Below are 27,826 nucleotides of genomic sequence, written 5' to 3'. Positions count from 1 at the left end.
CTATGTTTAGTCAAAGCCCCATAAAAAGGAGATGTTGACCAGCGTTCCCGGTGGCCCTGGCAGGTTTGCAGAGAATTCCAGCGAGGTAACTGCACACGGGGTGAGAGCGACTGCCGCTATGCTCACCCTCTGGAGGCCGGCATGGTGGACTGCAGCGAAAACTCCGTCATTGTTTGCATGGACTACATAAAGGGCCGCTGCAGCCGGGACAAGTGCAAGTACTTTCACCCACCGGCTCACCTGCAGGCCAGGATCAAGGCTTCACAGCACCAAGCCAGTCAAAACACAGCGCCTGCACCCTTGGTGAGTTCTTCCCAGGATCCGATAAGAACACCTGCTGGAAATTCTTTGTCCTTCTAGGGGTGCAAAATGTTGATATATTTTTGATCATTTTACATGGTGCATTTCCTTCCACTAGAACATATTCTCTTGCTTTATTCTATATCTATACATTTGTTACTAAAGCTTGCCTTCAACAGTATCCCTGAGCTATCTTGAAGCTAGCTATATGTCCAGAATATGTTTTTAAACAAGGGACAAGAATCACCAAGCACAGGAATCGGATCATGTTCTACTTTCCTTTTTGTTTTTGTTGCCTAATGCCGTATACTGAATTTCTGCTGGTTGTTCTGTACAACTACCTCTGTCTACAAATCATTTGACCTGAGATAAATCAAATATAGCTAAACATATCTCAGGGTTAGGCAGGCATTACATCCCACAGCAATTTAATCCCATGTGGATAATTTCATTTGCATTTTACTCATGAGTGCCTCATGTGATCCTAGTTAGATGCTTCAGCAGTGCCCCTTTTAGAGACAAAAGACTTGCTGTTATTGTTCTACTTTTCATTAGACCTGTAGGCGGTACTGCATCCTTTCAGTTCACATTTTGTGCTGCAGTGCCCTCTTGTGGCTGTAAAAATACTTACAATCTAAGGAGCTGTAGCAGAGACAGTTTTATAATTATCCAGATATTACCTTAGAAATTGTTTAGAGGTACGTTTTGAAGTATTTATTATCTATAGATACAAAGGCTGTTGAAATACAGCATGTCTTTTCCTCTCGTTAACTCTCCACCTGGCCAGGCTTTAGCTCCAGGCGCCGTACATTCGCTGCCAAAGAGGCCGATCTTAGAGAAGAGCAATGGAGCTGCTGCAGTCTTCAACCCTAGCATGTTCCACTACCAGCAAGCCCTGGCTAACATGCAGCTCCAGCAACCAGCCTTCATCCCCACTGGTGAGTCTCTGGATGCATCAGCAATATCAGGGTCCACCAGTCAAACACTGAAGCATAAACCTGATGTTTTTAAAGAAATCGCTCTGCATGGAGGAGTGCAGACATTTACAATATTTTAAGGCAACACCTCAAACACATCGCCCTTGTGTGACATCTGGCAAAAATGAAAAGAGATCAATCAAGATATCAGGAAGAGAATTGTGGACCTCCGCAAGTCCGGTTCATACTTGGGTAACGATTACAAGCAAATATAAACATAATGGGAATGTAAAAAAGGTCTCGTGAAGATGCTTTCTGTAGCTGGTAAGAAGGAGTCATTATGCTCAGTGAAATAATTCCTGTATAGAAATGGGCTGTAAGGCCACTCAGGAAGGAAGAAGTCATGTATTTAAAAGCAACATTAAAAGTCAGATTACGGTTTGCAAATACACTCAGGGATAAAGAGCTAATGTGTGGAGACATTTGCTGTGTGTTCTGATGAAACTAAAATTGAAATGTTTGTCACATTTTGGAGCCAAAGGGATAATGCTTAAGAACACCATTCCACACAGGGGGGGGCTGCATCATGTTTTGCAAGTGATTTTGTTTTTTTGGTGCAGGAGGGAATGGTCCACTTCACAAAGTGGGTGGAATCATGAGGAAAGAACAATTAGTGGAAATATTAAAACTAAATTATATGAAATCAGCCAGGAAGGTACAGATTAGCCATGAATGGGTCTTCCAAATGGACAATGACCCTAAGTGTAGTTGGTTGCAATTTTTTTAAGGATAAGAAAGTCAACGTTTTGGAGTTGCCATCGCCAAGCCCTGATCTCAGTCTCACAGAAAAATTGTGCACAGAGGTGAGAAGGTGTGTGAGCAGGGAAGCCTACAAACCTGACCCAGTTATACCAGTTCTGTCTGGAGGAATTGGCCAAAATTTAGGCGAACTATTGTCAAAAACATGTGGAAGATACTCTAAAAGTTTGCAAATAGAAACAAGTTTTTTAATCCAAAAGGACATAAAACAGTAAAGGTCTTTTTCTGATTTAATGTCCAGCAGTAAGGAAAAAATTTATTTTAAGCAGTGCATGAAAAATCTGGTTTCAATTGTATGTTCCAGTGGGAAATGTTCATTAAGGATACGTTTTGGGAAATTCATTGTACCAACTGTTTTGAGCATTTAAAAATGTGTTGATTCTCTGCACGAGCTCCATAATATTACTGGTTTTACGCATTTAAAAGGGGGATTTAACAGAAGGAAAATCCATCCAACCCTACTAAAACTCCCTGAATTTTCCACACTAAAACAAAACTGGTTTATCACTTTGGGTTTGGAGTTAATTGGTTAACAAACCACAATTACATTCCTCTGAAAAATGGTCAGGTACTGGACTGAACAGGAATAAAAAAGCAGCTAAAGTAAAAAAGACTCAAAGAAAACCCAAAGAAAGATTAAAACCACAAAAAAGAATTTATGCAAAGCAAACAGCAGCACAGTCTGTGATGTGAACAGAGCAGCGACAGCACATCATCCTCCAGGATCTGTCTGATCAGACAAATATGTTGATCAGCAGAATCTGTTGCAGATAATAACATGTTGAGGGTGGTGCACAATACTTTGCTTTTATTTAAAGCACTGAGCGCATTTCGAGAGCAGGCCATGAGGATTGCCACAAAGAGCTCAGAGCTGTGTGTGGGGTTAGCCCTAGTAGGTTCTTTGGTTCTGCAGCCCTGACTGCATGTTCTGAAACCGCACATAGCCCGTGATCTCAATATATAGAGTTGTATGATGTATTTAAAGTTTGATAGGAGGATCTTGAGTGTGACATTTTCCACACTAATCAGAGGCCTGGCCTCTTGTATAGATTTAAGACATGGCTATTGATCAGCACCATTACTAGTTTCAGATGTTGCTGCATCATGAGAAGATCCCCTATAATCGACTTGTGGACGAAAACAAATCAACTTGTTGTCTGCAGCAGGCCATAAATGTATTTATATCTACCTTCAAATGACAGAACCACACAATAGATTCCACACTGTTGTTTTCTATTAAAAATAAATTCTCATGACTCTATTGGATTTAATTAAGAAGGTAGCAGCCAGTTCACACGATATCAGCTAATGTGATCACCTCTATTAAAACAGAGGCAGTGTGGTCTGGAGCATTCAGATATGTATTAACACAATTTCAAGAAGGTAAGGCACTGGCACTTATCTTAAGAAATACCATAAAGCCATTTCCAAACTATTTGAAGTCCATAATTCTACAGTGAGAATGATTACAATTTCTAATAGACTCCAAACTTCCCAGGAGGGGACACAGTGACAACTTGGACTTTGTAGGCTTCAGTAGGCAATTTAAATGTTAAACCCCATTAGAGGAAAGTTACGAAAAAACTGAGAGAGTACCGCTTGTTTGGAAAAGCTACCAGGAGAAAGCCTCGTCCCTACTAACACAATCTGGCAACACAACACACTGTTGCAACTGTCAAGCATAATAGTGGATGGTGGGTGATGATTTGGGCTTGTTTCGTTGCTACAGGAACCATGAACGTGTCTGTATGCCAAAGTCCTGTACAGTCAAATGTGAAATCCTTTGTCTGACAACTAAAACTTGTCCCAGACTGGATTCTTTAAGCAATGACACAATGTTGTTGAAAAGAGTGAACTGAAATTCCTCCACAATGATGTGAGGTGCTGATAAAATCAAGAAAACCACTTTAAAGACTAAAACTGGCTGTAAAAGCTGTGGAATCATAGATTGTGCTTAGTTGTGGCCTCATCCCATTAATTTCTAGGGTTTATTGTGAGCCTTTGGACCCATTGCAGCTATAACATCTTTAGCTGTTCTGCAAAGGCTTTGCACAAGGTTTAGGAGTGGATTTACAGGGATGTTTTAACAATTCTTCTAAAGGCACATTTATGAGGTCAGACGCTGATGTTGGATGACAAGCTTCAGGCTCGCGGTGTCCACTTTATTTTATCTCAAAGGTGTTCTAAAAGCTTGAGGTCAGGACAACAGACAGACCGGACAAGTTTGTCTATATCAGACTCGCTCATATATACTGTATCTTAAAGGAACTTGCTTTGTGTGTTGTTGCGTAGTCATGTAGGGTCATAAAGGTCCACAAATCCACAAACTGGTCCAATAAAGCTGGGAGCATAAAATTGTCCAAACTGTTTTGGTATGCTTGGAATGCAGAAGCTTCTCTTCCTTTGACACAGTGCAGCCAAGCAAGTGAAGTTCACCTGACAACAAAAAAACCAGACACGGTCATTGGATTGCCTGACTAAGGGACATGCCAGAGATCACGTCTCCACTCTAGAGTTTAGTTGCTCCATGCTTTATTGACTTGACGATGTAAGGTTTGGATGGAATCTGAAGACCACTAACCGCTAGCTGTGAAATATTTAGTAGTGAGGAAAGTAGACGTATTGCACAGCTGGCATCCTATCATGGTACCACTCTAAAATCTACTAAACTCCTAAGAGTGACCCATTCTTTTACAACTGTTTGTAGAAGCAATCAGCCTGTCGAGGTGTTGGATTTTATACATCTGTGGAAGTTATGGGGACACCTGAAATCAATGATTTTGGCAATATAGTGTATATCGTGTTTTTGTATATTGGAAGTTAAATTCAAATAATTGTTTTTTAATCATGACTGTAAGAACAGGACTTAAGCAGACCCGGAGAAGATCAACGGAGAGTGAGGAAGGAGGGCAGAGTGGCATGGGCCCATCTGAAAGGAAGCCCAGAATCATGTCTGTTGGCAGGATGTGTTTCTGGCCCTAAACTCTAGAAAGAAACAGCCCATCTTTACCTTTATGTAACTTCTAGTTGCGTTAAAGCGGTCATATAGCTGAAAATATGTATTTTTATGCATCATTTGCTCCTCTCATACACATACTCAGTTCATTAAATACAATTATCAGATTCTCCAGTCTGATCAGATTGTATGGTTGTGTGTCTCCTTGTTTGGTTAATTATTTGTTGGTTAGTATTTTATTTGATAAGTAGTTAGCTAATAAAATATGTATTTTTCTTTCTCTTCTTTTGTTTGCATGTCTCCTGATATTCGTTTAAACTCATCTACATCACTTGTAATCCATAATTTTTTTTTTACTCTTCACATTTTGCCATGATAACCATATCATTCCTGTTCCTCCTCCCCCCCTCCCCTCCCTTCCCTACCACATTCCCGTTCCTCTGTCTTTCGTCTGACTCGCCTGAATTAAAGTTCCCATGATGCACGGTGCCACCTCCACTGTTTCGTCGGCCTCGACCCCCGTCACCAATGTTCCTTTCGCTGAATCCGCCGCCTCGAATCAGGTTTGCTCTTTCATTTCAGTCCTGTTTTATTTTAGCTCTGTAGGTCCTGCTCACTGTCTCTTTTTATTTATTAGTTTAAAGAATCATCTGCTTGTACTGAGTTCTGTTCACATTTCATCTGTCATCACATTTTAGTCTTTTGTCAGAAGGGGAAATAAACACAGGAAATTCGTAAAATGGGAAACAGTTTTATCAGTGACGTCTCCTAGTTTGGTGTTTAACCACATCACAAAGTCTTACTCAGTGACATAACTAACAGGTGTTAATTGTTGAGAGGAAGGAAGAACCTCAATTGAACTGAGAACTTTTTAATTCTGTTGCTCAAATTGACAAAAAAACAACCTATTTTAATTAATCTAGACTTTCTCAGAGATCTACCATTATAAATATGCCTAAATTTAAAGCAACGATCTGAAAAAGTCTCACTTATTCGCAGTTTCATATTTATACAGCTTGAATGATTCTGTTTGTTCAAAATGTTCTCTAAAATGTCTCACAGGCCTTCACAGAACAACTGTATTTATGCTGAGATTAAATTACTCATAAGTGGGATGTGTTTTTATTTAGGGGCATTGGAGTAGTGGGAGCTATATATAATTGCATGTCACTCTTTTCAGAATTTTATTTGTAAAAATAATGTGAAACTTAATTATCATTTTCTTTGTACTTCACAATTATGCACTACCTCATGCCTGTGACTGATCACAACACAAAATCCAAAGAAAATACATTGAGGCTTGTGATTGTAATGCGATAAAATGTGAAAAAGGTCAATGGGATAAATACGTTTACAGGGCTATGCACTTTCTCACGTAAGTCAAAGTAAAATAACAAAAATTCCTAATTAGATTTGTATATCTATTTTGTATCTCTATCGATTTATATCTGCCTACTTTCTTACTTGAGGTAAGGTTTTAAATCACCTTTATTTTTTTTATATTTTGCCTGCGAGGAGCCACGCTTTCTTGCAATTTTTTTAAAGATGTCTTGATCAATATTTCTTCAGGGCTTCTGAAGGCCTTTCAGAGGTTTGACTGGGTTGCAGTCGTGTCCTTTTACCCCACCATGAAGGCATTATTACTGAATTTTGTAGCTCAGACTGGTTATATAAAAAGAGGAGAGTAGACAACTAACGTGTAATGGATGGACATATTGAAGAGTAGAAAAAAAGACAACAGAGACCTAACTAAGGAACATGATCCTTCATCATCCTTCTCTGTCTCATCTACTGTATGCCAGGTTTTTAGCCAAGAATTGTCTTTAGAAATCACCTTACTTATAAAATATGTTTTCTGGGAAGAAATTGTGTTTTTGTAAGGGGCTGCTTTTAATAGAGGGCCCAAAAATGCAATTTAACTTTGTTTTTAGCTAAGTTGTCTGTTATATATGAAAACAAAACTGGTTTATCACTTGGGATTTGGAGTTAAGTGGTTTAACAAACCAAAAAGACATTCCTCTGAAAAATGGTCAAGTACTGGACTGAACAGGAGTAAAAAAGCAGCTAAAGTAAAAAAGACTCAAAGAAAACCCAAAGAAAGATTAAAACCACAAAAAAGAATTTATGCAAAGCAAACAGCAGCACAGTCTGTGATGTGAACAGAGCAGCGACAGCACATCATCCTCCAGGATCTGTCTGATCAGACAAATATGTTGATCAGCAGAATCTGTTGCAGATAATAACATGTTGAGGGTGGTGCACAATACTTTGCTTTTATTTAAAGCACTGAGCGCATTTCGAGAGCAGGCCATGAGGATTGCCACAAAGAGCTCAGAGCTGTGTGTGGGGTTAGCCCTACTTGTAGGTTCTTTGGTTCTGCAGCCCTGGCTGCATGTTGTGAAACCGTACATATTCAGTGATCTCAGTATATAGAGTTGTATGATGTATTTAAAGTTTGACAGGGGGATCTTGAGTGTGACATTAAACTTCATTAAGTATCTGACTTACAGGAAAAACAACCTCACTGTTATATCAGTGTTATCATTAAATGCAGCCATAATTTTAGAAGCCCATTGTCTTTAAATCTGAATGCTCCTCATTTCTCCCTGCTTTCTGCTTCTTTCAGTAGACTCCTCAGAGCTTCTGACCTCTGAACCAGTGGAGCTGCACTGCGTTCCCATGGAAAACCATTTCTGCCCTGTCCCCAAACTGCTGGTGGCGGCCCCAGTGGGAATAAACTCAGTAAGCCTTTCACGAAACCCCAGTTAGAGTCCCTGAAAACCTGCAGCTCTCCAGCAAACATGTGCCTCACCCACAGTGCACACTGAATGAGTTTCAGTGTGAAACTTCTTATACAATGTTTCTAAAATAAAAAAAAGCTGCAATGGTTCACGCAATACAAGCCTGAACTCAATAACGCTGCTTTACTGCAGCCATAACGATGCATACTGACGCAATGAGCAATAGAGCTCCCTCGTTCTGACAGCCATACACAACCACACTTTAAACGTGTGCACACAAACACACGCACACGTTCAAGACTAAATGCCCTTTATGGGTTGCAGCCATTACCTGGGGCAGCCCAACACACCTGACTGATCCAAAGTAAGATAAGTTCATTCTGGATATTCAGAACATTGGAGCTACAAATGGACCTGCGGCTGGTCTACAACCATGACTTGTTTTAAAAATGGAAGAATGTTTCATAACATGACATTTAGGTTTGAGGATGTCGAAAAACTTACTATGTGTTGTACCATGTGTTGTATGTCATTCAGTTTATTTCATCTGACACCTATTGAAATGTCAGAAAGAAGCTGTTGATGATTTGTTTGTGCCTTTGAGTTTTCTGCTGAGCAGCGGAGAAGACCTGGTTTCTAAAAACTATTTAAAAACAGCAAAGATTAAGAGATGTCCATATTTAAAATTAAAGGCAATATCAATTGTTGCATATCAGCTGGAGGATTCTAATGGAGGAAGATTTTATTGAACAATATTGGTGTTCACGGATCGGTTCCAGGAATTGTATGATTTAAATTAGATTTTTTCCTAGTTTTAATTGTAATTATCTGGATTCAAGCAGCACGTGAGCCATTACTTAAATATGAAGCATTACAGAAATATATCAAATTAGGATGTATTCAATTTAAGTTTAAGAGCCAGATAGGAGGGTTTTTATACCCCTTTACACCCACTTTTTGTTTGCTGTATATCCTGTACCAATGCTACCACCTTGGGTATCACATCTATTCCCACTTAATCTGCAAAATTTCCCTACATTTTCCATTCTTGGCACAAAATTAAGAACATTTGTCTGTTGTTGATGTTTATTTTACCAATGCTTGTTGGCTATAAACTATATACCATGGGAAAGCCTGTTTATTCCTAATAAATGCAGCCACATTTGTAAGGAAAAGTGTTTAGTGTGTTGGTTGTGCTTATGAAAATCTTATCTGCCAATAAGACAACTTATTCTGCTTCTTACTCTTGTTTAATGTTATTTATTGGACTGGGTGATTGAAATTTGAAGAAACAATACACATTGGCAATTTAATACATTTTTTAACAGGGGCCTCAGTAATAAGTGAAAGAACCACAGCAGCCTGGTATCTCCTCCCCATGCTGATCACCAGCTTGGTCACACACTGCTGTGGGAGGCCATCCCATTCCTCAACCATCATTTGCTGCAAGTCAGCCAATGTGGCTGGAGATACGGGATTGTCTTTGTTTCCAGAATCACCTCTGGATATCCGTCTACATCTAGATTTTTCTCCATTGATGACGAGCCTTGTTTTTCCGATGAGGAAGCTGTTTGGCAATGGCAGAGGAGATTTTTCATACAAATGTGATGTCATTTAAAGGATAATCAAGTTTTTTTAACAGTAAGACTGACTCCAACAGTGAAATAACTGACCAAACACAAATTAATAGGAAGTTGATTCGTCAAGCCAAGAAAACAAACCCACTCCTCCAGCTAACCCTGACCTCAGACTACAAATTTGTTGAATGCAGTATGGAGCAATGGTGTCCAATCTTTTTGCCACAAGGACCAAAATTGTAACAATTATTTTAGTAGAAAAGTGATCTTTAAATCATTGTAGATCTGAGACATTAAAATGTCTCTGATAAATTTTTGTTTTTTTTATTTGCTTGGTTCAGAAAAAGATTACTCTATTCTGACTGGCAAGAAGAGCTTCTTTACATTGAAAAGGCTTGCTGTATTTATTCAAGGTTAAACAATAGGTCCAGCTAGGTCTACGTTTGAGTAAAATGTGCCGGATGCTTCTGGTCCTACTAATTAGGAAATTAAAATGAAAGCCAAAAATGCAATTAATAAATGACAAATCCTTAGTGATATGCCTAACAGCAAAAATCTCTCTCAAAATGTTAAAAGGTGTCCATCTGTATCAGCTAGCTGTGCTGGCAGCCAAATTTGTCAGTCAGTCATCTTTTATACCGCTTCTTCCATAGTGGGTTGCGGTGAAGCTGGTGCATATCTCCAGCAGTCTATGGGAGGGAGGCGGGGTACACCCTGGACAGGTCACCAGTCCATCGCAGGGCAACACACAATCAACCATGCACACACTCATTTACACACCTAACGGGCAATTTAGAGAGACCAATTAACCTAACAGGCATGTCTTTGGACTGTGGCAGGAAGCCGGAGTACCCGGTGAGAACCCACGCATGCACGGGGAGAACATGTAAACTCCATGCAGAAAGACCCCCGATTGGGAGTCGAACCCTGGACCCTGTGCTGCAGGCTACCACCTGCACCACCGTGCAGCCCCTGGCCAAATTTGTACCATTGTTAAATTGTAGTTGGGGGCCACACAAAATCCTTCCAAGCGCCACAAATGCCCCCCGAGCTGGTATGAAGGAATTATGCACAAACCCAAAATCTGTGTATTTTTCTGTGATCTCTGTGAGCCAGTCGCACCAAGGCTTCTCCTCTATGCTAAATACAAGGCCACGGCTTTTGTTTGACACACTAACAGAAATAGCTTGCATTTAAACTGCAGTCAGAAAATCTCCACAGCTTTTTTTAGTCTCCCACCAACAAGCAAAAATGAGCCTAGGCGCAATTTGGAGGGGGCGCGCCCCTTTCCACAGCTGGTTGCCTTATTTCAGCAAAGAGGGCCACACATACCCACTTCTATTTGCTAGGGGCCTAAACTTGTTGCTGTATTTATCAGCATGGAGAGCATGGCTTGGATGCAGCCAGTGCTGCAGCAAGACAAGATCTTTATAACAGCTTGCTGCCAATGGCGTTACAATAATGCTGATGGTCTAGCCTTTCCATGAGACCATCATGGCTAGTTCTAATTTATATCATTCTTATTCACTGACACCAGTATGTATCAACCCTCACCCACCTAGTGGGGAGCCCACCTCCTCTATAAGACCTAACCTCGATGTCCCTGCAACAGGCTTCAACGGTCAGGCTGATTTCTGGTTTAATACTGTCCAGTGTTGTGGACCTGATAAACACTGATTGAAAAGCAAACTGCCTTAATTAATGTTCTACATTAGGGGGCCTGTCTCTAGTTGTGGATTTGACTGCTCAGTTATTAACATTTACGCATTTTGTACATTGAGCTTTTTTTGTGAGGGTTAATAGTATGATAACTAAAAAGAAAGAGTTCATTCGTCTTTATTCCTCCAGTATTTAATTTTTAAACCCTTTCTTCAACATAAATCTTTTAACAACTCAATTATAATCTGGAGTCAGTTCAAAGACTGCAAACCGTAACCAGTTACATCTTTGTTCCATCTGATGTCAGCCATTGCACAAGACAGGAGCTGGATTTGTTTCCTAATGTTGTGCCTAAAGTCTGTATATGCAAGAAGTTGCCCATTTATTGCAATACCCAAGGTAATTCCTCCAAATAATGTATAAATGTTGAAAGCAGAGATCCATCTTAAAAAGGAAACTTCTTTGTGGTATTCTTAGTTTCATGCTGCTTTTTAAGTGAATAAGTGGCACAAGAATATTGTTTAAAGGCACTTCAGGGAGAAATCTTAGAACTTGAAAATGTCGTGTCTGACTTTATATCATCACCTTTTCTACTGCTATGTCCTTTCTGTCAAAATTGTCAGAGTTGAATTATGAAGCTTCAGAGTGGGGTCGTGGCGAAGAGAGAAAATGGAAGAAATAAATCAGAAGTAAGGGGTTAAAAAAATACAAAACACGTTATTTTCACTGAAAGGAAACTGCTTTGTTTGTGTGTAAGACTTAACTTGGAAAACCGGGCGGAAACCATTTTCATCCAAATTCAAATGTGCCTCTTTCAAGTCTTCTTAATCCATCAATGGTGAAACACCGGACGAAGTAACCAGTGCTCAAAGACCTGTCTCTCATTTAGGACGTTGTTTCTAGTTTCTTCTCAGAGACAGCTGTGCTGTCTTATTGTCTCTGTAAGAAAGAAATAAACCAGTGAGTGGTGGGTGTAAGTGGATAAAATGTGAGAAAATGAATTTCACACAGATTTGGTTGTTTTTAAGTGCTGCAGATATTCCAGCATTTCCCACTGAACATTATTCATTTTAGATAATGTTGATGTGTTGTGAATGTACCTAATGCAAAAACTATACATGTGCCCCCCTGAAAGACAGGCATGCTGAAATGTTACTATCACCATATATAAACTAATTCAGAGGTACCATGATGATATTGTGTTAAGATGTATAAAATGTATGTATTGTTATATAGATTTATATTTAATGTCATTATGTGGTGTGGCTACAAACAAATATTTTTCACCTTTAGAAAATTTAGATCAGAATTGTGCTGTTCGAGGTGCAAATGCAGCAGAAAATAATTTCTTTATGGAACATTAAATATAAAGACATAAACAGGTTATGTATCTGTAAGAAACCTTTTGGAAATTTGTCCAAAGTTTATTTCCATCAACTCACATATGTCTCACTTTGGACTTTGCTTTTGCAAATCAGACTTTGGCTCAGTTTTACACGATGTGCTGCAAACATACTAACATGCATGGGTTTAGTCACAGGTGTAACGTGTGACCAGGATGTTTATTAGAAACAGAAACAGAAAAGGATTGAGGGCATGTGAGTTTTGTGTATGCATGTGGGGGTGAATATAGGCAGAGTATTTTTGATGCACAGCTTGTAAAACAGAGCCTGATGGCACAGAAATATTTAATTGGCAAAACTAAGACTTAAATTAAATGTGCAAGCTTGCAAACCTGAAGTTGTGGGTGCTCAAAAAATTACAAATCTACATTTTTACTAAATTTTGTAGCGGTCTAAAATTTCTTTTTCAGCACATGTTGTTTGGTTGATCCTGTTTTTAATGCCACTAGTTTTTTCTACCTGTACAGGTCCTTCTCAAAATATTAGCATATTGTGATAAAGTTCATTATTTTCCATAATGTCATGATGAAAATTTAACATTCATATATTTTAGATTCATTGCACACTAACTGAAATATTTCAGGTCTTTTATTGTCTTAATACGGATGATTTTGGCATACAGCTCATGAAAACCCAAAATTCCTATCTCACAAAATTAACATATCTTTAAAATGGTCTCTAAACGAGCTATGAACCTAATCATCTGAATCAACGAGTTAACTCTAAACACCTGCAAAAGATTCCTGAGGCCTTTAAAACTCCCAGCCTGGTTCATCACTCAAAACCCCAATCATGGGTAAGACTGCCGACCTGACTGCTGTCCAGAAGGCCACTATTGACACCCTCAAGCAAGAGGGTAAGACACAGAAAGAAATTTCTGAACGAATAGGCTGTTCCCAGAGTGCTGTATCAAGGCACCTCAGTGGGAAGTCTGTGGGAAGGAAAAAGTGTGGCAGAAAACGCTGCACAACGAGAAGAGATGACCGGACCCTGAGGAAGATTGTGGAGAAGGGCCGATTCCAGACCTTGGGGGACCTGCGGAAGCAGTGGACTGAGTCTGGAGTAGAAACATCCAGAGCCACCGTGCACAGGCGTGTGCAGGAAATGGGCTACAGGTGCCGCATTCCCCAGGTCAAGCCACTTTTGAACCAGAAACAGCGGCAGAAGCGCCTGACCTGGGCTACAGAGACGCAGCACTGGACTGTTGCTCAGTGGTCCAAAGTACTTTTTTCGGATGAAAGCAAATTCTGCATGTCATTCGGAAATCAAGGTGCCAGAGTCTGGAGGAAGACTGGGGAGAAGGAAATGCCAAAATGCCAGAGGTCCAGTGTCAAGTACCCACAGTCAGTGATGGTCTGGGGTGCCGTGTCAGCTGCTGGTGTTGGTCCACTGTGTTTTATCAAGGGCAGGGTCAATGCAGCTAGCTATCAGGAGATTTTGGAGCACTTCATGCTTCCATCTGCTGAAAAGCTTTATGGAGATGAAGATTTCATTTTTCAGCATGACCTGGCACCTGCTCACAGTGCCAAAACCACTGGTAAATGGTTTACTGACCATGGTATCACTGTGCTCAATTGGCCTGCCAACTCATCATGACATTATGGAAAATAATGAACTTTATCACAATATGCTAATATTTTGAGAAGGACCTGTATTCAATGTGGAAAAAATGCACTAAGAACATATTTGCATATTTAATGCACAATGAGAAAGCCAGTTTGGCACACTTTTTCCTCCCTCCCTCCCTCTCTCCCTTCATTCCTTTATTTTTTCTTTTATTCTTTATCTTCTTTTCACCTCTTTGTGAGGCAGATGACAGGGCAGGCAAACAACTCAGAGGAAGGTTGCAATCTCCTACTGATTTTTGGCCCATAAACATTTCAGTTGTGTTCATCAGGGGACAGTTAAAACTAAACCAGCATTTGGGTCAATGAATGACATGTATTACTGTCCCATCTTTAGGTATAACAGAGAAACTATTGGTAAATGTTTTCAAATGTTTATATATCTAAAGTCATAGGCATCCATTCATTTGGGAGAAACTGACCTTAAAGTGTCTAAAGGTCAAGCTGAACAGTGCCTCCTCAGCTCTATAATAATGACATTTTGTTGTATTTGAGGAATAAAACACAAATGTTAAAAGGAATACAAAGCACCCTCCTCAATTATTGGCACCCCTGGTAAAGATGTGTAAACATTTTGCACTTGAAACTTTAGAAAAATGGGCTCTTTAATTTATGTACATTTATTCAGTGTTTTTAACAAAATCCCAATTATTGTGACCTCTAATAATTCCTGTGAAATAAGTGTAGCTAAAGCATTGGTTATTTTACTCTTTTTAAGTCAATCTGAGTGTCTAGGAAATTTCATTTAGTGATTTATGACTTCCTGTTTTCCTGGGGTTAAACTATCATGTGACACTGAGTGTCACTTTTAGGCACTGTTTTAAATAGGAAAAACAAGAGAACACACCACTCAAATGAGGTTGTTGTGTGTTAATCTTCATGGGACAGGAAATGGCCACAAAAAAGTAGCCCTTCTCCTAAATTAGTCCATATTTACAATCAGAAAAGTTGTTAAAAGCTGAAAACAATTGGATTAACAAGTCCAGGTGGCTCAAGCTAAAGGTACTTTACAAGTTGGTTGCCTCTAAATTAGCTGCCTAAATTTATTCAACTCAGATCATCCTGAAGTCCACAAAATTCAGTTTGTTAAATCCAACAGTTGTGCAAAGTTGATTTGTCATGCCAAGAAAACAAACCCTCCTTCTCTAGCCACCCCTGACCTCAGACTACCTTCACTTCCCTTTTTCCAGACCCTAAGACTTCAATTTCTTGGGATCTTGCTGTAATTTTTTCCAGTGATCCATCTTGAATCACAAAACATCTAATAAAACATTAAATAAAGACTACTTGAAATTTTTCAGTCACAATAAGAAGCTGTGAAACATTTAAATAAAAGTCACACCTAATAATTGTATTTTTTTAATCAAACAATAAAACAAGGCATGGAAATAGTTTAAAAACTAATTTACATACAATAGTTTGAAATTATCAAGCTGAAAAATAATATAAATCAAAAATCAATGGCAACAAAATGACAACATGGCTACCTTTTCTATTATCATATCATTTTTATCCTCATAAACCTAATTACCTGTTTTGTTTGAAAAAGGAATGTCTAATTAGCTTGTATCTTGCTTAAATATTTTATATGGACAGCTTCAATCCTTGTGATTTCCAAAGTCAGTTTTGGTTTTATTTTGTTTGGTTTTGTTGACCATACATATTTGTCTTCTTGTACATTACATTTTTCCTTTTCAGAAAACAAGAAAGAACTTAAAAAGCAAACACTTATCTGTCAGGGAGGTATTGAGGCATTTTGGATAAACTGTAAAGTCAAACTAATTCACCTCCTGCAGACCAAACAGTCTGTTGCTGCAGAGATATGCTGGTGAGTTGTGTTTCAGGTTGGGCCAAAAATAGAGTCCAGAAGTCTCTTGATGCCCAGCTGTGCTGGGTGATGTCAGCCCTGACTAACATGTACAAGAATGTGTGACGTTCACCTTGTTTGCACTTATGTATATAAATACTCCAAATTTATTTTGAATAATACAGATAAAAGAGATCATTAATGATAACCAATCAGCGTATTGTTAATGGTGTGTCTATTGTTTCTATTACAGTGTGAAAAGAATTGAGGTATCTGTCCTTTTGTTTATGTGTTAGTGATGACACACACTAAATTGTGTCACTGTAAACTATGTTTGATTTGCTCTGGATTTCAGACGCATTTATTATTCTCTAATGTTGAAAAGAAGAGGTGGATTACCACAAAGTCTGCAATAACTTTAGGAGATCAGTGCTAGCCTTGCCCTAAAATCCATGTCATCATTTACAACATGTAAATCACCTCCTGCAGGCTGAAAATAGCCAGAGAGAAAAAAGGATGTGCAGGAATAAAATCAGACAAGAGGAGAAAGCATGTCAGATGTGCTTACATTATTTAAATCTGAAATTCTTTTCTGCTATTTTACTATTGATTTTATTTTTGCAGAAACCTTCTTACACATATCTGATTTTGCAGAAACTGACATGTCAAGGGTTTGTTTTGTTAGCTAAGCCAGTGATTTTGTTGCCATGGCTCCATTCCATGTTATGGATTGATTGAGTCATCCAGCTGAGTTGGTTCATAGCTCTAAGACTGTTGAGTGTTGAAATGGATCTCTGATCAAAGTCTGCTCAAGATCCCTTAAAGCTTCATTATTGTGACAATGGTTCCTTTCATGCCCTCATTGTCTCCATACTGGGGCTTTCTTTATCACTTACTGGTGAATCATTTTCAAGTTCATGTATTGTCTGTCAGCATTATTTTTCGCTGTTATTGTGCCTTCATAGTAAAAAGTGTACGTTTATGTTCAGTTCACAAAGGTAAACTGAATGTGTGTATGGGTGTTTTTTAAGTCTTTTGTTTGTGCATCGTTGCATTTTAATATAAGTTGAGTACAACAATCACAGACTAAATGTCGGCCTGTTGGAGATGAAGAAGGCCTAAAGCTGTTGAGGACTAAGCCATAAGAAAACCTTTCTCGGACGCTTTAGGACAGACTGACTGCTGTTTCTAACTCATCTACTGTTTCATTCAGCTTTCTGCTTGTGGTGCTTGTACGTGCTGCTGTGCTCCATGCAAATTTATTTCGCACTGTATAGGTATTGAGAGTCAATGTGCCTATAATCAGTTCTGCTGTTTCTGTTTGACCTTAAATAAAACACATCATGGTAATCCTCTTGCAGTCTTTTGGTTTTCACTGGTAAACTGGCTGTTTTACATGCTTATGATCTGATATCTATAGCACTGTCCAAACATTTGAGTTGTCACTCATTTCTTTGTATTTGGCGTCCAAGGAGCCAGACTTTTTTTGATGATTGTCATTGGTAGTAATAAGCCTAGATAACTTGTTGATCAACACCACTTCAGAAATAAATTAAAGTGGGGCTTCTGAAAAGGAAAATGCAAAGAAGTTGGTCGGCATTTAAAACTTTTGCACAAGATGTATGGATGAAATGTACATTTAAAATAAGAAGTCAAGATGTAATTTGCACATAATATGATATCCAGCTCCATCATCAAACTTAGCACAGGAGCACCTCAGGGATTAGTGCTCAGTCCAGTCCGATTGTGTTTTCAATTTTCAACAAGCAACCAGAACATTTTTAATTTGGGTTTGACGTCATTCCCAGATCCAAGTTCCAACTTTCGATGCAAATCAAACATAGCCTAACAATTAGCGACTCTGACAGGAATATACATAAATTGGGTGTGACGCCATTGACATATCAGAGTTTAGACTTCTGATATTGTGTGTTAAACTTGTACTCATATTTTGGAATTCTTTAGTTCTTAATAAGCAAAATCTACTGAAACAGCCTCTGAATTTGGAAATTCATATAGGAAGTCAGGTTCCTCAACAATCCATAAATTATGGTTTCATCAGTCACACTAAAAAGTGTTGCCACAGTGTTTAAAAACATAACATGCAGAGACAGGCAATGTTGTGAACTTGTATTTCTACCTGTAGTTAGCCTGGCCTATTGTTTAGTTCTGAGTCAGGAAATCAACCGGAATGTCACAGAAAATGGAAAAGTCAGACGTTCATCACAAACCAAATCCGTCAATCACATATAACTCACTCTCTGACTTGACACCGAAACAATGTTAAGTTGTACTGATGTCGTACCTAGGTGTGATTTTAGATTTCATCTGTGGTAGTGTGATATGTTTGTGTGCTCGGAAGTTGAACAATTTTAGTTCTGAGTCACAAAAATAAACTGGAATGGTCCCGGAAATCAAAATTCCAAATGGAAACGTTGCAGGTTCCTCACCAACCCGCAACTTTAATATGCAACATAGCTCAATCAATCTGACTCAAAATTGTTACTAAAGTGTTCAAATGTATAAAATGCAGAGAAATATACTGTTGTTAGGCCCCAGCAGCTAAGCGCTGCAAAGACCTATTGTAATCACTTCGTTTCTAATTATTATTATTCAAGCAATAAACTAATTGCCTTTGTGGTGGCTTTAACATTTTCAAAAAGTCACCAAGTTTGGTGGAGGCATCAGTCGTTTGCTAAAATAGTATTTTGGGGATTTCCCTAAAGTCGCAATAAAAATGGCTCAACAGCACCCCTGGAAATCCACCTCAAACTCTCTTGCAGCCACGTTTTATAACAAACAGGAAGTCGACCATCTTGAATTGAATTGAATTTGCCATTTTGACTGCCAATTTTGCCGTTTATAGTCTCTGTGTTTGATCAAACTCCTAGCAATTTTGATTGATCGGCTTAAAATTTGGTCAGTTTGCTCAGAGGGGATGGGGGATCTAAATTATCAAAATCGTGAGTTTTTGAGCATGATAAAGGGGCAGAGCCTGACCTCAGTTTGACGTCTTGCCAGAAAAAGAAGAGATTGTTATAGGTCCTACAAGGAAAGTCGCAGAAACACGGAACCTTCTGGTATTGATCCACATCTGCCCCTAAGAAACTTCAACCGCGTTATCTCCCTTATACATCAACCGATCCACTTCAGATTTGGTATGCATCATCGTGGACAAATGGTGAACACATTGGCACAGTCAACTGACGACATCACTTTAGCCCCGGCCACTACCGACCAAATGACAGGTTTCTTTAGCTGATTGACCTTTTTTGACAGTCTCCAGATGTTTTAAACTTTGTCAAATGAGGCATAATAAATGTTATGCCATTTTCCAGGAAGTCTCCATTAATGTTTCACCACCAAACAGGAAGTGAGCGCAGCTTCAATCAGGAAGTTCAGATTTCGGACCAATTTTGAACACTTCTCACCAGAGCAGAACTCAGCATGAACGAAGGTCGTATGAAAGCTTCCTCACAGCGCCGCCTAGTGGTGATGTGCGTAATTGAGCGATGGGCTCCTCAGTTGCAGGCTGAGCAGCGCTGAGATGCGAGGGCCACCCAACGCTGCTTGGATCTTTGATTGATTAGTATTTGTAATTAAAGTAAGCCTGATTAGCCACATGTCCCACTAGTTTTCTCACTGGCACGTAGAACACGGTTTAGATGGATCCTGAGTTGCTTCTGATGTATTGTGTTTCATTTGTACTCAGAAGTTGGAATTTCTTTAGCATAGAGCCAGAAAAAGTTGCAATGGGACAGTTTTACGTTGTTCGCCTAAACAGAAATTCTCAGTGCTGTTACAGTGTTTAAATACACAAGTTTCAGGAAATTGTTTGGTATTGGTTGGTATTTCTAACTGAAGTTCGCATGAACAGCAAATCCCATTGTTTTCTGAAGTTCAACAGGAACACTGGTAAATTGGGAGTGTCGTCATTCCCAAATCCTAATTCCAACTTCCGGGGTAAGTGCAACGCAGCTCGAAGGTCTGCAGAGGCTTTTATTGTGAAATCTGTCTCGGTGCGGAAGTAGACTGTTAGCTTCAGGAACCCAGTTGGAGGAAAAAGATTTTCCTTCTGCTGGAAAAACTGTTTGACACTGAGTCCAACAAAGACCGAAGAAGCTAAAAACCTGTAGCTAATGGACCGTTGGAAATCTTCACAAATCCTTAGTTGAAAGGACGTGCGGCTGCCGAGTCGTCGGTCGGTCCGGAACCAGAACCAGGCCCCAGACTGGACCCCGGACACAAGCAGCGCCGCGACACCGGAGGGCTGATGTGTGGGTGAGGGAAGTGGCATGCTGTCGTTAGAGGAGGTTAAATGCGGATCACCGTGACTTAGGCTGGCGGCGAGTTCTCAGCGAGTCCAGGGCGACTTGTGGTGCATCGGATCGGCTGTGAAGGCTCGAAGCTCCGGGATGGCTCAGCTGGAAGTCAGCCAGACAGGAGCTAGCTTCACCGTGAGCTAACATCGGAGTTAACCGACAACAACTTTTAGTCGCTAACAGGCCAGACAGAAAGACAGAAAAACAAGTATGAGCATCAGAGCGGGGTTTTTTTGAGTGAGCGGGGCTTGTTTTATTTCGCTTTATTTGTTCGCAGTTTCTCCAGGCCTGATCAGTGTTTATGGAGGGAGTATAGCTGCGTCGTTAGCCAGCCTCCACCGCCCCAATGAAAGAATACAAAGTTGTCGTGCTGGGCAGCGGCGGCGTCGGGAAGTCCGCGCTCACCGTGCAGTTTGTCACCGGCACCTTCATCGAGAAGTACGACCCGACCATCGAGGACTTCTATCGGAAGGAGATCGAGGTGGACTCGTCCCCCTCAGTGCTGGAGATCCTGGACACGGCGGGGACGGAGCAGTTCGCCTCCATGAGGGACCTGTACATTAAAAACGGCCAAGGTTTCATCCTGGTCTACAGCCTGGTCAACCAGCAGTCCTTCCAGGTAGCAACACTCATGAGGAAATACCCTCTCTATGCTGGTTCTTACTCCACACAGTGAAATTAAACCGTATAGACACAACTGCTGTGAGTTATTTGGTTAAATGTGTACAAATTTAACCCCGTAGTTCTTAAAATCAAAATGGTGCTGCTGCAGAAAAAGAATAAATCACAACATAAGTTTGATCCACTACAAAACAATATCCTTTTCACTGCAGTTAGAGATGCACCAGTCAGGCCTTTTCCGGCCAATACCAATTTCCGATTATTCTTTAAGGCTCACTCTGCATATTCTCAGTATTTTGGCAAAATCACGATTCCAAACTCTTGCCTATGAAACAGTTATGTGTGCAGAGTAGAGATGGGCGATATGGGTTTAAAAATGTTTCTCGGTATTTTGTAGTTATTATATCTTCTTCCAAAACAAATCAGAAAATCAGATCAGGAAAATATTAATTAGTGCAATTATACCTCTTTTCTTAAAGTGTTCTCTTGAAACCATCACCGAAAGAAAGTTTAAACGGAAAAACAATCCCAGCCAAACCGTACTAACATAATCAATTTTAGTTTATCTTTTTACGGATATACAGGTCCTTCTCAAAATATTAGCATATTGTGATGAAGTTCATTATTTTCCATAATGTCATGATAAAAATTTAACATTCATATATTTTAGATTCATTGCACACTAACTGAAATATTTCAGGTCTTTTATTGTCTTAATACGGATGATTTTGGCATACAGCTCATGAAAACCCAAAATTCCTATCTCACAAAATTAGCATATCATTAAAAGGGTCTCTAAACGAGCTATGAACCTAATCATCTGAATCAACGAGTTAACTCTAAGCACCTGCAAAAGATTCCTGAGGCCTTTAAAACTCCCAGCCTGGTTCATCACTCAAAACCCCAATCATGGGTAAGACTGCCGACCTGACTGCTGTCCAGAAGGCCACTATTGACACCCTCAAGCAAGAGGGTAAGACACAGAAAGACATTTCTGAACGAATAGGCTGTTCCCAGAGTGCTGTATCAAGGCACCTCAGTGGGAAGTCTGTGGGAAGGAAAAAGTGTGGCAGAAAACGCTGCACAACGAGAAGAGGTGACCGGACCCTGAGGAAGATTGTGGAGAAGGGCCGATTCCAGACCTTGGGGGACCTGCGGAAGCAGTGGACTGAGTCTGGAGTAGAAACATCCAGAGCCACCGTGCACAGGCGTGTGCAGGAAATGGGCTACAGGTGCCGCATTCCCCAGGTCAAGCCACTTTTGAACCAGAAACAGCGGCAGAAGCGCCTGACCTGAGCTACAGAGAAGCAGCACTGGACTGTTGCTCAGTGGTCCAAAGTACTTTTTTCGGATGAAAGCAAATTCTGCATGTCATTCGGAAATTAAGGTGCCAGAGTCTGGAGGAAGACTGGGGAGAAGGAAATGCCAAAATGCCAGAAGTCCAGTGTCAAGTACCCACAGTCAGTGATGGTCTGGGGTGCCGTGTCAGCTGCTGGTGTTGGTCCACTGTGTTTTATCAAGGGCAGGGTCAATGCAGCTAGCTATCAGGAGATTTTGGAGCACTTCATGCTTCCATCTGCTGAAAAACTTTATGGAGATGAAGATTTCATTTTTCAGCACGACCTGGCACCTGCTCACAGTGCCAAAACCACTGGTAAATGGTTTACTGACCATGGTATCACTGTGCTCAATTGGCCTGCCAACTCTCCTGACCTGAACCCCATAGAGAATCTGTGGGATATTGTGAAGAGAACGTTGAGAGACTCAAGACCCAACACTCTGGATGAGCTAAAGGCCGCTATCGAAGCATCCTGGGCCTCCATAAGACCTCAGCAGTGCCACAGGCTGATTGCCTCCATGCCACGCCGCATTGAAGCAGTCATTTCTGCCAACGGATTCCCGACCAAGTATTGAGTGCATAACTGTACATGATTATTTGAAGGTTGACGTTTTTTGTATTAAAAACACTTTTCTTTTATTGGTTGGATGAAATATGCTAATTTTGTGAGATAGGAATTTTGGGTTTTCATGAGCTGTATGCCAAAATCATCCGTATTAAGACAATAAAAGACCTGAAATATTTCAGTTAATGTGCAATGAATCTAAAATATATGAATGTTAAATTTTCATCATGACATTATGGAAAATAATGAACTTTATCACAATATGCTAATATTTTGAGAAGGACCTGTATACATGTTTATTGTGAAAGCTTTTTTTCTCCAGATAATGATAAATAATACAATAATTGCCTTATCCACAGGTCAGTTTTTAGGTTGCAACAAGGAGATAAAACATAACAGCAAAAATGTAAATGCATACTACCACATTTTTGCACATTTCTTGTATTTCAACACTTTTTATCAAGTGATCAAAGTGTTTTAGAGCTTGAAATGTTTTTACCTCAGCCTTAGGTTTGCAATAGCCATGGGATGTATGGTAGATTGGGTAGATAAATGTAAAATAAAGGCCCAAAATGAAGTTTGCTTATTATACTAAGAAGCAGTGTTGTTTCCCTTTGCCTTCACCCAGTAATAGTGCTCTCTTATTTTACAGCTCTCCATTTGACTCTTTAACATCTTTATCCAACATAAATCTTATCAGCATAATTTAGTCTATAAAATCATAGACAAACTATTATGTTTATAGATGGTAAATATTTTATTAATTCAACAATAAAATTGCAGATGATCAGTTTTATTAGGTGTAGTGACATGTGAACAAATGAAACTTAAAGCAGAGTAGAATTTATAGCTACTGGTACCTAAATGTGTTGCCTGTCTGCATTTAGAAGCAGCAGGTAGCCCAGCTGATTTTCGCACCAGGTTTATAGATAACAAAGCGTTGCTTATCGCTGACAGTATTACAGAAATACGGGTTTTTGAAAAGTTCACTTTCATTTTTAAGAGTCAAAGCTGTCAACATCTGATCCAGCACAATAACTTCTCACCAGGAGCTGTTGCATCTGTTCACGCCCAACTGTCCTCCTTCTTTCCTTTTGTTCTTGACCTTTTATAAGAGCTGTCTCCAGTGTGTCGAACTAAACTAAATTAAACCCATTTCAGAGTAAAGACTACACCCTACTCAGTTTCTGGTCTGATATTTTGATGCTTGTTCCCCAACTGCAAACAAGACTGGCGTGTCATTGGCCTGCAAGTCGCATCCTGAGTTAAATAGGAAGTAGCAGGAAGGACGACGACCTATGACTGGGTTTTTAGATGCCATTTAAATGCCCTTTACTTGATTTTCACACAGTGGTGCATCACCCATGCCCAGAGGATTAATGTCTGACCTGCTGATTCCATTTATTTTACCCCTTGGGTCTATAACAAATAAGAGATCACATGGGCTGCAGGTACTTTGATTGAGATAGTAGTTTTGAATCCAGCAAAAAATAAAATAATACAAAATTACCCATGTTTATGCTTTAATGCATATATCCTTACCCATTTAATGACTTCTTATTAAGCTCCACTCCTAGTCCTCATCCATACCACCCTAATCTCTCATTCCTACCCCTCTTATCCCTACCCATTTCATCCCAATCGCCTCAGTCCCTGTCCTCTCATATTTATGTGCCCCAGTAAATGGATATATGGGAGATGTGGATCTATAGGGTGGCTTCAAGGACACAATTAAATAAGATATTTAAATAGTTTAGAATGAACACATTTAAGATGAAAGCACAGATGGAATATTGATATAAGGTAATATTTAATGAAAAACACACGAGTCATGTTTATTGTTTTAGAACATAACCTATTAGAAATCAGACCACTCCTTTAAACTTCATAGAAAACCTCAGTTTGAAAGAGCAGCTTCATCCTAATGTTCCTGTGTCTTCCAGGACATCAGGCCCATGCGAGACCAAATAGTGCGAGTTAAGCGCTTTGAGAAGGTGCCGTTGATCCTGGTCGGCAACAAAGTGGACCTGGAGTCGGAGCGCGAGGTCGCCGGCTCAGACGGGCGAGCCCTGGCTCAGGAGTGGGGCTGCCCTTTCATTGAGACATCCGCCAAGAGCAAGACGATGGTGGACGAGCTGTTCGCGGAGATTGTCCGACAGATGAACTACTCCACGCTGCCGGAGAAGCAGGAGCAGTGCTGCACGGCCTGCGTGGTGCAGTGAGGAAGAGGTAGGGGGAGGCATCCAGCACGGCACAGTCGGCCCCTTGCTTATTTTTACAAAACGTGATGAAATGTTCCTGCAGTGCTTGTGCAAAAACACTTGACGAGCTGAGGGGAAAAAGTGACACACAGATGAACGAGTGGAGTGTGAGAGAAGCTTGGCTGGAAGCAGGACAGAGGAGTGGGTGGTGCTGCACACCGTTGGTTTAGCTTGTTATGATAAGATCACTGAAAGTATGTTGAAATGAGGACATGGCTATTTGAGCAGCTCAGATCAGGGAGGAGAGGAGCAGAGAGCAATGAAGGAGACAGCAGTAAGAGGAAAGCATCACATCCTGAGTCCAAAACAGGAACTTCCTTGTAGTTTCTATTCCCAGCTGCCTACAGGCCCCTTTTAAACTTGTTGCATTACTAATATGTTTTCTTTTTCTCTGCTTTTTTAATTAGAAACCGTTTCTTTGGATCCCTGCAGCCGTTTTGAAGCACCTGAGGATAACCTGATGTTGACAAAAACTTAGAGCATCGGGTATTCGTTCTGTCACAGAGACAGAAGAGACCTATTTTTGATAAGTGTTGGAAGATGCTTCTGCTGCAACCTCAACGGCCTTTGTGACGAGCGTGAAAGCAGTCATACGAACCGACTCAGCAGAGCAGCCCTCTGTGAATTTCTGTCTTATTATTATTTTTAATATTTTCTTTTGTCCTTATAGATGGTTTTCCTGACATACTAAGCAGAAGTGTTTTGTGGGGTTGCAGCATTTTTTTACAGCTGCGTTAATCACTATTATATTCTTTAATATTACTTGTGTCATGTCTGAAATTTGGAATTTGATAAAAGTATTTCATTATAATGCAACATTTAGATTTTTAAGCATGCATACTTAAACCGGTGTGCTGCTCAGGTGTGCGGATCATCTTATTTCAAAACTTTCAGCCTTGAGTTCTTTTTCTAAAACCTCTGCGGCGTATTTCCTTTTAGTCGTTTCAACCCTTATAAAAACGGACAAACTGGTGTTATTTACGTTACGGACAGTCGAGTTTCATCATCTCTGTGACCTGAAGCAGCTGAAAACCGGCCTGCTCCAAAGTGAAGATGTTTAAATGAGCCATTATTTTTCCACCTGTAGCCTGAACTCTGTCTCTAAAAGAAGAGGCTCGTTCGGACGCAGGTCTTCCGTTGTCACTTTCCTTCAGGTTTTCAGAACGACCGAAGTCAGACCGAGACGAGGAACGCGTGTCGCTATAAATTCACGCTGATTTCTTGTTGCAAGTAACTCCTGCTGCCGTGTGGTCCGGTGAACGTTCTGGCACAGTTCATCCCACTTTAACTTTTGTATCTTGCGTTTCTTTTTATTACAGTAACATATTTATTAAAACATGACATGGGTAGTCAATTTTAAGCTTACTTTTATACTAGCTTCTGCTTTTTTGTCAGTTTTCGGGATCTTTTAACAGAGCCTTAAATTTTTCCCCCTGCCCCCTGTTATTTGTCTTTTCTTGAAGATAAACAACTGTAATTATTTGAGAATAAACATGCTGGAACTTCTGTTTTTGTGATGACACACAGATAAAGTATTATCTTTAAATGAGACACGAGCACCATCTGATTATTTCTTAGTTGATCTGTAGTGGAAACATTTGTGAGAGGATAACCCTCTCCACCACCTGCAGGCGAGACTCAGTTTATTAAAATATTATAAAGTAAATTAGTTTTAGTACCGGAACCCATTTCTTGTATATCACGTGGAGTGATATACAGTATTTTAAAGTGACATTTTGATGATTACAGCTACGAAACCCCCCAAAATTAGCTTTTGTAGAAAGTTTGAATATTGCGTAAGACCAGCAAAAATAATTTGTAATACAGAAATGTAATGTTATGGTCTAAACAACCATGGCAAAGACTGCTGCTCATTACTTGTCCAACAGACACCCCTCCACAAGGAGGGTTAGTCACAAAGCAGGGTTCCTACAATCTGGAAATGTATGTATATTGTTCGGTTTTGGTATTTTCCATGTCTAGATTAGTACGGAAAAAGAAAATTGAATATGGAAACATGAGTATTTTCATACTTGTATTCCCTTTCTGTACATCCTTCAGTCTCGTTTTCCAGGTTTCATTTAGAAAGGCCGGTCACCGTTAAAATCAAATGAATTTTGAGCTTTTCAAAGGTGGTCTAAAAAGGACACAGAATGGAGATTTGAGTCTGAAATATTGGCCTGAAAAATGTGGAGGAACCTTGGCAAAAGATCATTGCTAAAAGAGCTGACTGTACTGTGTGCTGCATCTGTGAAGATTAATGGAAAAATTAGTGGAAGGAAGAGGTGTGGTTTCCAGCAGGACCTTTAAGTGACCGCTATGTTTGAATGGTCAACAGAGTCACCTGACCTAAACCCCACTGAGAATCTAGTAGGGTTTGGGTCGTCAAGAGGAAGATGAGACACCATAGCCAACAACACAGACTAGCAGAAGGTTGCTATTAAAGCAACCTGGGCTTTCTGAACACCCCAGCAGAATCACAGCTGATCACCTTCATGCTATGCTGTACTGATGCAGTAATTCCCTGAAGAGGAGGTCAGGTTTACATACAGTACATGAACATACTTTTTGATACACTGACATTAAAACTATTAAAACATTTTATTGGATGTTGAGGTGTTTCTTTTAATACATACAGTTGAAACCAGATATTTACATACACTGTATTCTCCCTGACATTAAATCAGACTAAACGCTTCCAGTTTGAGTTAGGGTTACCAAATCATTCCTAATTCTTCAAATTCAGAAGTTTTCCAACAATGATCTAACTTAAAACTGTTTGACAAAAGCCCAGATGAAGATATGCCAGTTTGGAACATTTGATTTAAATTGATGCACACCTGGGGATGTATTTTCAAGCTCCACCTCAAACAGACTGCTTCCTGGTGTGACATGATGGAGAAGTTAAAGAAAT

At 39.9% G+C, this 27,826-nt stretch overlaps 2 protein-coding genes across 6 annotated transcripts in view; both read left to right on the top strand.

Moving 5' to 3' along the window:
* mbnl3 (muscleblind-like splicing regulator 3) overlaps positions 1–10,050 on the top strand; it is a 36,717-nt gene extending 26,667 nt beyond the window's left edge. For 2 of the 5 annotated variants that reach the window (XM_047354063.1, XM_047354062.1), the window contains 3 exons: positions 64–303; positions 1,088–1,238; positions 7,619–10,050. In XM_047354063.1, the coding sequence (XP_047210019.1) occupies positions 64–303; positions 1,088–1,238; positions 7,619–7,761 (534 nt within the window). In that variant the 3' untranslated portion in view covers positions 7,762–10,050. Of the gene's footprint in view, positions 1–63; positions 304–1,087; positions 1,239–5,463; positions 5,556–7,618 lie in introns of all 5 variants that reach the window. The other 3 variants (XM_047354064.1, XM_047354065.1, XR_007036400.1) reach the window with 3 other exon arrangements.
* Positions 10,051–19,795: 9,745 nt separating this feature from the next.
* rap2c (RAP2C, member of RAS oncogene family) lies at positions 19,796–26,461 on the top strand. Its single transcript, XM_047354157.1, has 3 exons — positions 19,796–20,745; positions 24,595–24,880; positions 25,320–26,461. Exons 1-2 carry the CDS (start codon positions 20,473–20,475, stop codon positions 24,871–24,873), a joined length of 552 nt encoding a protein of 183 aa, XP_047210113.1. The 5' UTR covers positions 19,796–20,472; the 3' UTR covers positions 24,874–24,880; positions 25,320–26,461.
* Positions 26,462–27,826: the final 1,365 nt, after the last annotated feature.

This window comes from Girardinichthys multiradiatus, chromosome 23, assembly GCF_021462225.1.
Source record: "Girardinichthys multiradiatus isolate DD_20200921_A chromosome 23, DD_fGirMul_XY1, whole genome shotgun sequence".
In the NCBI taxonomy this organism is placed as follows: Eukaryota; Metazoa; Chordata; class Actinopteri; order Cyprinodontiformes; family Goodeidae; genus Girardinichthys; species Girardinichthys multiradiatus.
Note: the sequence above shows the minus strand (reverse complement) of the source record. Positions and strands in the feature narration are given on the sequence as shown.

What these genes read in the sequence shown, in the direction of transcription:
- rap2c (XM_047354157.1), top strand. Translation starts at nt 20,473, where the DNA reads ATGAAAGAATACAAAGTTGTCGTGCTGGGCAGCGGCGGCGTCGGGAAG. An exon ending in TCAACCAGCAGTCCTTCCAG is followed by an intron (nt 20,746 to 24,594) that starts GTAGCAACACTC and finishes TGTGTCTTCCAG; the next exon opens with GACATCAGGCCCATGCGAGA.